The following is an 11,614-nucleotide window of genomic DNA, read 5'->3' on the forward strand; positions in this document are numbered from 1 at the left end:
AGTCTACCTATATCTCACAATACCTGAAATCCACAGCACGATCACTGCAAGAAGCCCTTAGATATCCTCTAATGCAATGGCTTTCAAAGGAGTTTATGGAGGGGCTGGGGCTGTGGTTCAGTGGTAGAGCGCTTGCCTAGCATGTGTGAGGCACTGGGTTCGATCCTCAGCACCACATATAAATAAATAAAGATCCATCAATCACTAAAAAAATGTTTGTTTGTTTGTTTTTTAAAAAAAGGAGTTTATGGGGATCACGGGGTAGCTAGGTACAAATGCAGGTGCCTGTGGCTCCTCGGGGAGCCACGTGTTTAATAGTAGAGTGTTAATAGTGATCTAATTAGTACATTCTGGTAGGAGGTGTATTTCGTGAGACACTGCCATGAATTTTATAGAAAGAAACTGAGATCCAGAGAGGTCTAGGCGTCTGCACCAAGCTTCGTGACGCGTTGCTAATAGAATTAGAATTCGAACCCAGTTCTCTGGAGTTCTGCTTTTTCAGCTCCCTGCTCCAAATCCTACTAGCGAGAGAGAGAAGGTCAGGAGTGGCCCTGGGGTCCGGTCACTACTGAATCTCGCCCCGGGTCATCACCCTCAGCCAGGTACGGAATACTGGGTTCCGCTCCCCCAAACTGGGATCCGTTGGGAATACTGGAACCCACTATTCCACACTGAATACACAGTGAACCACACCTTGTCTCCGCCCACAGAGTATGTGAAACCACGCCCCTTGACATCGGGCCCGCGCCGGAACCTAAGTTAGTTGGTGACATGACCCGCTCCGGCCTGCTCCTCGCCAGCCAGGTCCGTAAACGCCTGCTCCGGTCTTTCACGGTAGGCTGGATCCACATCCTTGCCGTGACCTTAAGGAACACCTGCCAGTCTGGACCGCTAGGGTGCACCCCACACACGTCTCCGGACTTTCCCGCCCATGGAGCCGTGGGCGTGGAGTTCACAGTATCCGGAGGAACTCAGAGACGTTAGGAACGCTGAAGCTGAGTGACAAAGTCTGCCCGAGCCTTTTTTTGCTTGCGCCGACCCGGAAACTGGGTACCCGAAGGAACACACTGAAGGCTACGCACGTCCGGAAACCGATACCGAGTGGTTTTCCCCAGGCCGGTGGGTGGGTAGGCGAGCAGCCCCGAGTGGGTGGAACAGCCCCTCTGGCAGGTGTGCACTATAGGTGGGGACCATGGTGTGTGCGCCTGGATTGCAACACCCTTGAGACCTGACCAGCCCCACCCGACTTAGTGCAGATGGAGAAGCAGACTTGTAGAGAGGCAGCCTTTTCGGGGTCATTAATAATGCCCATGCGGAGCTGGGAAGCAGGCTGTGCCCCATACTTAAATCTTTGGTTACTCCAGCGGCAGCGCATAGGTGCAGAGTTGCCTCTAGTGCGGCAGACCCGGATTCATGTCCTGCTCGGGACAGTTCCTAGCTGGGTGACGTTGGGAAGGTTGCTTCCCTTCCTGGAGCCTACTTGTCTTTGAGGATGTAGCAATTAGAAGGTGCTCGGTAAAAGCAAGTTTGGACCTTATTCTGTCTGAAAGTAAAGGGACCGCTGATTTAAGCCCTCAGTTAAACTTGTTTGTGAACATTTAAATATAAAAATTTCAATTTTTTTTTTTTACCTAGCTATTTATGCTAACATCTGGGTTAAATTAGAGGGAAACTTTCGGCTCAATGACAGGAAGTACCAAATGTCACAAGCAAATCTCCTAAACCAGGCAGTCTCCCACTTACAACATTAGTTAAAGCTTGTAACATGGAGCCCTTGCTGTGTGATAAGCTGGTGCAGGTTCTTGACATTCATGGACGAGTGCACTTCTCACTGTGGGGTTATTTCTCCCACTTTATGGATGAGGAAACTGAAAATCAGAAATAATGACTTGCCCAAGGTCACACATGCTAGGAGAAGACACAGATCTGTCCTACCTCCAAACCCATTTTGTGACCCACCACTAGCCTATTTATTAGCAGGGACAGCTACTGGTTCAGCCTACTTCACCTGAAAATATGAAGAGAACAACTGTCTAAGACAAGAAGAGTCTAATAGGTAGGTAAGAGTCAAAATGGAGTTAAGGCAGAGTAAGAGCATGCCCTTTTTCAGGCAACTTTTGATTCTCCTGTCTTTTCCCCCTAAGGTGGTACCCACATCTGAGGACCAGAACCATTTTGGGGAGCCAAAGCCAGTGACTTCTCTACTTCCCTCTCCTAGCACCTACCTCACCTGACATTTTAAGGAAGACTTGGAAACTGGGAGCACTCCAGGCAGCTTTTCCCCAAGCCATGAAGCTTTGGGCCCGAATGCTATGGGCCCTCCTTTCTGGCCCTGGGGGAAGGAGGGGAGGCATCCCGGGCTTGGCCTTCAGCTCCTGGCAGTCCCACCCACCTCTGGCTGGGCTGTTGAGTCCCACAGGGTTGGTCAGCCACTGGACAAGGGTCTTTGAGAAGAGAGGCATTCCAGAAGCCAGAGAATCCAGTGAATACATCGTGGCCCATGTCCTTGGAGCCAAAACAGTTAAGTACAGTATTGTCAGGAGGGCAGGAAGAGGGATGAAGGAGGGCTCTATGAAAGAGACATTGGGCTTTTTTCTTTACCATGAGCATTTAGCTAAAGCTGATGGGATTTTTCTTTTCAATTTTCTTTCATTGTAGATGAATACAGTACCTATATTTTATTTATTTATTCATCCATTTATTTTATTTATTTATGTTTATATGGTGCTGAGGATCAAACCCAGTGCCTCACATGTACTGGGCAAGCTCTCTACAACCCAAATTCCTGATGGGATTTTTCTGAATAAATGTCTTAGGCAGATACTTATTCATTTATCCAACAAACTGTTAAAACATGCAGCTGGCACTAGTAATTTGGGGGTGACTAAGGTGACCAGCACTGGACACGCAGGCGTTGTCCACATAACCTGGATTTGGGCCCCTGGATCAGGAAAGCCAGCTACTCACATTCTCTGTTAGTACAGTTTCAGAACCTGAAGCCAGTACTTTGGACACAGCCCCTGACTCCTCAGCAACTGCAGTGTATCCAGGTTCTGTGTAGCCGCCGATTGCAGAGGTGAGTGCCCAAGGGTGAGACCTGAGGACTCTATATGGGTAGCAGTGGTCCAGCCTCCCCTAGCCCCACCAAGTTCATGGTTAGGGAAGAAGAAAGCATCAAAGAACTAGGCAGGTATTGGGATGATGAAGTAGCAAGAGGGAGCCATGTAGTAAATAGGAAGAAGGAAGAGAGGACAGGTCTAAGCTAGGTATCCCAGGGCACTGGGTTATGGCTCTGCCTGACAGCTTTGACTACAAGTGATATTTATTCTTCAACACAAGCATGGTCCTATTTATCTTGGCTCTGGTGCTGACCACCTAATTTCCCCCTCTGTAGGGTACCTGTGCAGTACATCCTTGGGGAGTGGGACTTTCGGGGGCTTAGTCTGAAGATGGTGCCCCCAGTGTTCATTCCTCGGCCAGAAACAGAGGTGAGTGAGTGTCCTTCCAGGACAGGATAGAATAGGGATGACTAGGGTTCATAGTATTTGTCTTGCCCAAGATGTCCTCCAGGGGGTGCTGGTGTCCCATGACAGCCATTCTCAGGGGCAGTGCTCTTCTAGGCATGGGTCTCCTTGCTGGCTGTGTTGGCCAAACCAAGAAGATAGAGGACTCCTGGTTGATCCCCTTGACTCTTCACATTCCAAGCCATCACCCCAGGTCCCAGAGCTGGCTGCATCCCAGAGTGCTGCAAGTAGTGCTGTTCAAGTGCTTGCCTATTTCTGTAGGAGCTATGCTATGGGCCCATGGACCACCTAACCCATGGGAATCAAATGCCCTCTAGCAGTTTCCTAGGTGGCATGGGGGAGGTAGAGAGGGTTCTAGCTGGATGCTCATAGGAAGGTCTCTGCCCCCTCTGGGCCCAGATAATGAGAAGATTGGGCCTTCTGACCAGTGGATCTGTGGCTTGGAGGACCTCTTGGGTCCACTGTCTTGACAGGTAATCACCTATATCCATTCTTCAAATTACTCAAACTGGGAATATGTGCTACAGACAAGCTGTCCCTTGGTAAGGTACTCTGATCCTGGGAGAGATGGTTTTTGTGTTCCTTCTTGGACATCTCTGTTACTTTGTGGATAGCAGAGCAGGTAGTCTGAGAGAGTAGACATAGGGTGGAGCAGGCCTGGGTGGGGCCTGGTGGGCAAGCCAGAGGATACCAAATTCTTATAAGGGTTGTTTCTATAAAAGTATCTAGCCACAAACATTCCTGGGAAAGGTCAGGATCCTTTCACTTGCCCTAGATAGAGTCCCAGAGGAAACCCTCCCGCCTCCCCACTCTCGAAACCTCTGTCTCTCAGTCAAAGAAAGCTTTATCCCTCACCTCCACATCATATGGTTTGGAGATAGGATCCTTGCCTTACTTCCCAGTGTCAGGGCAGAGGCAGTAGGAAATCTGAGGCCTTGATGGAGTCACATGGCTTTTAAAGGAGGGGGGTGTGGGGGTAGTTCTAAGACTTCTTGACCCTTTACATAGGTGTATTCCATCTAGGATTGGCATGACCCAAGGTGGGTTGCAGAGACCTGGAGCAGGATGTAGCCTATCACCTGCAGGTTTTGGCTTCCCCAAACATTTAGCTTCTGGCTAGGAGGTTACTTGCCATCCCCTGAAGCTGCCAAGGGTCAGAGAATGGGAGTGTATGGTAACCTTTGACTCCCCTCAGGATTGACCTGACACCAGCTAGGTGTTCTGGGATTTGAGTGAAGAGTATGAACTTCTAGCTTCCATTTGGTCCCCCTTTCTTGGTTGAGTGTGGACCAGGAGCACAGCTTTACTACAAGAGGTGAGGAAGAAGGGAGATGCTGTGGTTGGAAGGCCAGATCCTCGTCTCATTGTAGACATTTCTGAGAATTCACCAGGTTTGCCACACTGGGGCGGGTGCCTTACCAAGAACTCAAGAGGACGTGGCCTGTGGCAGGGCATGGGGAAAATGAGTGTAGGGGAGGGATCATGGTGTCTGTATTCTTTCCATCCATTGAAGGGTGGTTTCTGATGATGGGTGATGAAGTCTGAAAAGCAAGATTGCAAGTGCCTTATGGCCTAATGAGTTGAGTTTTCCCTGGGGGCGATAAGGTAACTGAGTTTCCCATGTGGCAATATGTACAGTAGGAAACCCAAGGCTGGGGTGTGAGCCATCTGGCCTTGTCTGATGTGGTGAGGCAGTATGGGGTGTGGGAGGCTCAGTGGTTTTTCTATGATTGGTTTTGGGGGGCAATGCCTCCTTCCTGGGGCTCTCCCACTAGAGATATGATCCTAATGGAGCGTCCTCAGGTCCTGCCAAATTCTTAGGCCAACCTACGCATGTGAATGCAGTGGTTCCAGGCAGAGCCAACAACAGTCTGCTTCTTGCCTCCTTCCTATATGTCTCTATCCCTCTATCTCACTATGTTCTTGAATTCTTCCCATGTTCACCTGGAGGAGATATCCTAGGGCTGTGACCAGCTCATCTTTCAGCCTCCCCCAAAGAAGGTCTATACTTTTGGGGAAGAAGAAGTTTCTAGATTTCCTGCTGGTTCCTTGGACACTTGACTTCTCTCTGTGCCCCTCCAGATGGCCCTATAACCAAAATGAGGTTCCTGTGGCCTAGAGTGGAAAGGAGAGCAACAGGCCACTAGTGGCCAGTCTGTCAGCCTTGCACCCTACCCCGTTCACATAGGTGTCTGAGGTTGTGGGTCTTACAGATAGCTGGTCAGTGTGGCTGGATGAGGGGTCATCCATCAGCCACAGTGGGCTGTCTGTGGTCAGCAAACCAAAAGAGGCTCAGGCCCCTCACAAATCTCCATCACCCTTCCAGCCTTTCAGCATGTGGCCTCACCACAGTCTCTCAACCACAGCCCTGGAGTGCACACTCTGTACCAGTTGAAGCCTATGTACTCAGCTTGCTAAGAGCACTGCAGTGGTCCCTAGCCATGCCTAGCACAGGACCAGTGAATGGAAAACTTCCTGTTGGAGCTGGGCTCTCTAAGCTGAAGGCAATGGCTTTTTTTTTTTTTTTTTTTTAATTACAGAAGGAACTCAGAACAGGGATGGCTGGACCCACTGCCAACTTCTGCCTACTTTAAACTTGTTATTTTTGGAATGGATAAGTTTTGCTACTGAGGTATCTCAGTAGCAAAAATAAAAAAATAAAAAAGCATCTCATCCAGGAAGGATGAGATACTTTTTGGGACTCAGCATGACCAACTTATAAGGCTAATGAGTGATCTGGAGCTTTTTGTTCCTTTGGACCTAAATGATCACATTGGAGGTTTAGGAGGACCTGGGGGTATAAGACTTGAAGCGTGGCTTTCCCAGGCCAAGGAAAGCTTATCTAGCACTTGGAAAGCAGCCAGGGGACACCACTGCAGGCCAAGCCCTGCCAGTATGGATCAGACTCCAGGTCTTCCCATCATGGAGTCTGGTGAAAGACAAACCCCATCCTTGATCCTAGACGAGGATGGGGAAAGTTAGGGTGGAAAGAACCTGGCTAGGAGCTGAGAAAGCTTTCTGGAGAAGTTGGGCTTCTCTTCTGATAAGAGAAGGACCCACATGCTTGTCTCTTCTCTCTTTTCTCCAGTTTCCTGAGCCAGTCTTGCCCAAGGAGCTGAAATCCCAGGAATCTTAAGTCTCTTGTGGGGCTCTTCTGCCCACATTTAAAGGGGTACCTTTGAGTAGGAGCTACACTGTCCTTTCTTTGCTCTATGCCTGGCTATGCAGGACCCCTGCTGTTGATTGGAAATGTTTCAGCCATAGGATAGCAACAGCTGTCTACCCCTTGCCCCATCCTATGTCAGCTTGCTTACACTGTCTCTTAAGGCAGCAGATGGTGAGTTGAGACTTGAAACCTTCTTTTTTCCTAAGTGATTATATCTTAAAGTGTCCTCCTACTGCTAAGGTAGGTACAGTAAAGTCAGTCACCTCCTCCCACACACATACCCTTTATCCCACGCTCTTTATACCACAACTCCCTTCAGATATGTCCTTACTCTACAGAGGGAATTTCCTTTTGATCTTTGGTGTAGAGCCTCCCTAGGGGCCTCCCAGAAGCTGGGGATACCCCAGCCCCTGATTCTCTTTCTCTTTCTTTCCCTTTCTTTTTTACTTGCTTGCTTGTACTTGAACCCAGAGCATTTTGCATGTTAGGCAAATGCTCTACCACTGAGATGCATCCCCTGCCTCTTGATCTTGATTGCTATGAGCCACAGGCCATGCTCTAGGAGAAGCCTTGTGGGCCAGTTGTGAGGATCTAACAGATTAATACAGGGAAAGCTTTGGGAGCAGGGCCAGGCACACAGGGAGTGGCCAGGAGGCATCAGGCATGGATCTTTGCATTTCTGTGATCACAAAATGGGAGGATGTCTGTAGAGTGCTTCGCTGAGGTTTATTGTGTACTTCCTGTGTGTGCAGGATCAATGTTTCATGAACATGACTTGGTTTAATCCTTACCACAGTCCCATGAAGAGGGTTATCCTCTACTGTGCTGAATTTTATAGATGGGGGAGGGTTACCCAACAGTCACATACACCCTGGCCATTACAGACCAATCCTTGTTGAGGATAGCCAAGTTGCTATTGTCTCAGTAACTGACCTGAGGCATGAAGATGCAGGGTCACCAACCTATGCCCCCACCTGACATAAAGTTCAATCTGACTTTGCTCAGTCCTCTTTCTATATTCACACAGGCACTAACTGCTTGGGTGTCTTTGCCAAGTTGGCAGGTTGGCACCAACTCTGATCCAGGCCCCTCTGCCTCACAGGAACTTGTTGAATGGGTACTGGAGGAGGTGGCCCAGAGGCCCAATGTGGTAGAAGCCCAAGGTGGTCCCCTCATTCTGGAGGTGGGCTGTGGATCAGGAGCCATCTCCCTCAGCCTACTGAGCCAACTCCCTCAGGTAAGCCCTCTCTACATTCCTTGCCTTACTCTGGTCAGACTGGGAGTGATACGCACTGTCCCTCCCTTTGGTCCTTCCCACATCTCTTTGCTAGAAGCACATGAGGGAAAGGATAGGAGGATTGTTTCCAGCCCATCATGGTCACAGCCTCTAACTCTCATCCCCATCTGTTTGGGTAGATCCTGGCCAGAGAGGAAAAAACTGTTAAGTATTTCCCTTGTCTTCTGGTGGGAGATGCTGGTGATTGGACCTGGCATCTCCCAACACTCTGTTTCCCATCATTTGTTCTTGGGGCAGAGCCAAGTCATTGCTGTGGATAAAGAGGAAGCTGCCATCAATCTGACCTATGAGAATGCTCAGAGGTAAGTAGACTGGGACAGCCAGAGGGTCAGCATAGGGGAGTTGGATTTTGGGGCATGAACTTGACTCTTATTCAAATATCAAACCCACTGAAGTCTGATGTCTGCTCCCAAGGAAGGAGATGCAATACGGGTGGCCTGACATGGGTCCCACAGGGTGTGAATGGATGCTGAACACTGAATATTTGCTGGTTCATGAAAGGTTCACTATCCCTTCTGATCCTTGTAGCCAAGGGTTGGGATCTGCCACCTGTACTCACCCCACTTCCCCATCTCTTCAGGCTTCGGTTGCAGAACAGGATTCAGATCATCCCCTTTGATGTGACCTCAGGTACTCTCTCCCACCCATCTTCCTTGGAGTGGGGATCCTGAATACAGGGGATTCTGGGTGGATGAGGCACTCTGTTGGGGGAGGGTTACCCAACAGTCACATATACCCTGGCCATTACAGACCAGTCCTTGCTGAGGATATCCAAGTTGCTATTTTCTCAGTAACTGACCTGACCCATGAGAGCACCTTCTTCCTCCCCCATAACTAATGATTTGAACTAGGGTTTACTTGTTGACAAGCAATAAGTAAGATCAAACAAAAGCCTTTAGGGCCAAAATATTTAAGTGCCCTCCCCACCTCTGGCCTGGGAAGAAGTGGCCCAGCACTGTACAGCATAGCCTCAGCTTTTACATAGTGTCCTCGGGTTTCCAATTCCAATTCTTGCTCCATTGCATTACCATGGAGTCTCTGAGCCTCATGTGGAGCGTCATACACTTGGTATAGTAGCTGTCAAAGGGTGGGTCAAAGAAACAGAGCCATCAGAAGTTGTTGACTCTCTAGGTACTTTCAGACCATATTGGCTGTAAGGCTGTGTGGCAAGACCAGTAGGGCTGCAGAAGACAGAGGCTTTTGCTTTGCCTAGGCAGTCAGAGAGGTGGCACTTGAAATGAATCTTGTTTAATAAGGTTTTGGCAGGAATGAGAAAGAGGTAGGACATATTGAGTGAAAAGCTTCATGTCAGCATGTCCATTCCTGACTGGGCTGCTCTTGAGGGACTCTGGACCCAAATCAGCAAATCTAGCTTATCAGGTCTAGAGGAAAATATGGCTTGGAAAGAGGCACATGGTGGCAGGTAGAGTTAATACCTTTATCTGTCAGTGGAATGTTCATGTTGTATGTTTCCTTCTTTGACCATAGTGGGGAGCTGGACACACCTTTTGCCCTGGGGCCCCACGGACCTGATCGTCAGCAACCCTCCCTATGTCTTCCACCATGACATGGAGCAGCTGGCCCCAGAGATCCGAAGGTGCTGGGGAGTGGGTGGAATGAGAGGGCAAGCCCTGAGAAAGCCTAGTAGAATTGGTCCTCCCCGGATGACCACACCATCTATAGGGGTAAGGTGAGAGCTGAAAGGAGCAGTGGTTTTGAGAGGTACATTTACAGCCCACAGGCCCACCTTGCTTCAACTTCCACCTTCCCACTTGACTCCTGGCCCTTTAATTTCCCTTAGCCTCAGTTTCTTACTTATGCAGGGGTAGTGACTATGGTTTGCAGGGCCATGGGGAGGACTCAGTAACAACTCTAGAGCACTGGACACAGTGAGGGCTCATAGAAGGTTCTCAGTAGATGTCTATGTCATTTTACAGAAGAATGAGGCCCAGAGAGGGAAGATGCCTTGTCTAAGGGCCTCTGTGGGCTTAGTGGGAAGGCTGGGTCTAAAACCCTCCTTCAGGCTTTGTACCAAGCCATCCTATTTTTGCATGAGCTGAGAACCAGGGGTAGCCAAGGACCTCCTAGGTGGGTCAATGACAATAGGGGTTGGGTTGCTCGCTCCTCCTTTCTAGGCTCTCAAGGGTGGTTAAGGACAGCCCTAGACCTTCCCACTAGGAGCAGGAATAGCCCTGTGGTGAGGAGACCTGCACACCTTGGGGACTGTCTATCAGTGGAATTCAGCAGGGATGCCTGGCATTGCTTGTTGGGACTGCTGCCCACAGGAGTAGGGAAGTAAAAGCTGCCATCCCTTTGAGTACCACTTTCTCTGGGTCTTCACACTTGCCTCTCAGCCCAGAATGTAAGTGCCACTGGGCCTTTTTGTGGAGGCCCTTCCTATCTCCTTATCATTTTTCAGACACACTTCCCCACCAGGGTTTCACTTGCCACTGTTTTCCCATCTAGTTATGAAGACCCAGTGGCCCTGGATGGTGGGGAAGAAGGCATGGACATCATTACCCGTATCCTGACCCTGGCACCCCAATTCCTGAAGGACTCTGGGTACGGATGGGACAGGTGTTCTAGGTCTATCCCCAGTAGCCTCTTCCATTCCCAATGTGTGCTGGGCATGCCCTGGAAGTCATTCTTCCCCCACCTCTCTCAGCCCAGACAACCCCAAACTGAAAATCCCAGTTGAACCAATGTATTTCCCTTCCATGTAGAAGCATCTTTTTGGAAGTAGAACCGAGGCACCCAGAGCTCGTCAGCAACTGGCTTCAGAGTCATCCTGACCTGTGCCTCAATCTTGTGGCTATACGCAGGGACTTCTGTGGGAGGTAAGCTCTACCCCTCATTTCCCCAAGTGCACTATTTCCACCCTGTGTGCATCTGTTCCCTAGAGCGCAGGCAGTAACCAGTCTCTTGCCACTGTCTCCTCAGGCCCCGGTTCCTGCATGTCCAGAGGTCTGGGCCATAGTGTGTCTATCATTTGGATGCTTGGCTAGGGCCCCAGCCTGACTGAATGCCTAGCTGACCATTTCTTCTTGGAATGCTGCTAAGAGGGAGATGGATGGTGCTTTCCAGAAACCCAGGTGCTTGTAGCATTTCCCATTGTTCTGTGATTCCCCATGTTCTACGTTTCTAGAAAACTTGGAAACAAGGATGAGGATGTGCTTCCTGAAAAGCTAAGGGCAGGGACATCTAATTTGGCTCAGAAGCTAGGCAGACCCTAGTTCCGAATCTAGCTCCATCAAATCAGAGTGGTCAAGGGCAGGTTGCTCTCTGTTCCTGTTAGTAGAATTGCTGTGGAGATTTTGGGAAGTAAAGTATTGAGACTGACAAATGGTGACCCAGTGTTTTTGTTGTGATTTATGGGGCCCTGTCCTCTTAACCCCAGGTAGTGATAGGGATGAGAGCTTCCTCCTATCCCAATAAGGCTGGCTATCAGTCCCTTGCCTGGTGGGTGGGTGGGACATAGTATGAGGAAGGCATAGAGGCACACACTCTTAACTTTGGATACCATAGGGCCCTGCACTCCTCAGATGGACTTAGTCCTCCACTGCCCTGAGTGCATGCACACATACTTTTCTAACTGGGCCTAGCCTCTGAGCATAGGAACCTCATCAG

At 49.6% G+C, this 11,614-nt stretch overlaps 1 protein-coding gene across 12 annotated transcripts; it reads left to right on the forward strand.

Moving 5' to 3' along the window:
• Positions 1-746: 746 nt before the first annotated feature.
• Positions 747-11,330, forward strand: HEMK1 (HemK methyltransferase 1, mitochondrial release factors N(5)-glutamine). 12 transcript variants are annotated; one of them, XM_081301541.1, is made up of 12 exons: positions 747-804; positions 1,978-2,056; positions 2,145-2,520; positions 2,985-3,076; positions 3,395-3,488; positions 7,793-7,927; positions 8,225-8,289; positions 8,568-8,617; positions 9,476-9,584; positions 10,454-10,549; positions 10,711-10,824; positions 10,928-11,330. In XM_081301541.1, exons 3-12 carry the CDS (start codon positions 2,290-2,292, stop codon positions 10,962-10,964), a joined length of 1,023 nt encoding a protein of 340 aa, XP_081157667.1. In that variant the 5' UTR covers positions 747-804; positions 1,978-2,056; positions 2,145-2,289; the 3' UTR covers positions 10,965-11,330. The 12 variants fall into 12 exon arrangements, with proteins under 12 accessions (XP_081157667.1, XP_081157668.1, XP_081157661.1 ...); XM_081301542.1 differs by having other exon boundaries at positions 781-834; XM_081301537.1 differs by lacking the exon at positions 747-804 and adding an exon at positions 873-1,183.
• Positions 11,331-11,614: the final 284 nt, after the last annotated feature.

Source organism: Spermophilus citellus (genome assembly GCF_964194105.1).
Source record: "Spermophilus citellus genome assembly, chromosome: 7".
Taxonomy (NCBI): Eukaryota; Metazoa; Chordata; class Mammalia; order Rodentia; family Sciuridae; genus Spermophilus; species Spermophilus citellus.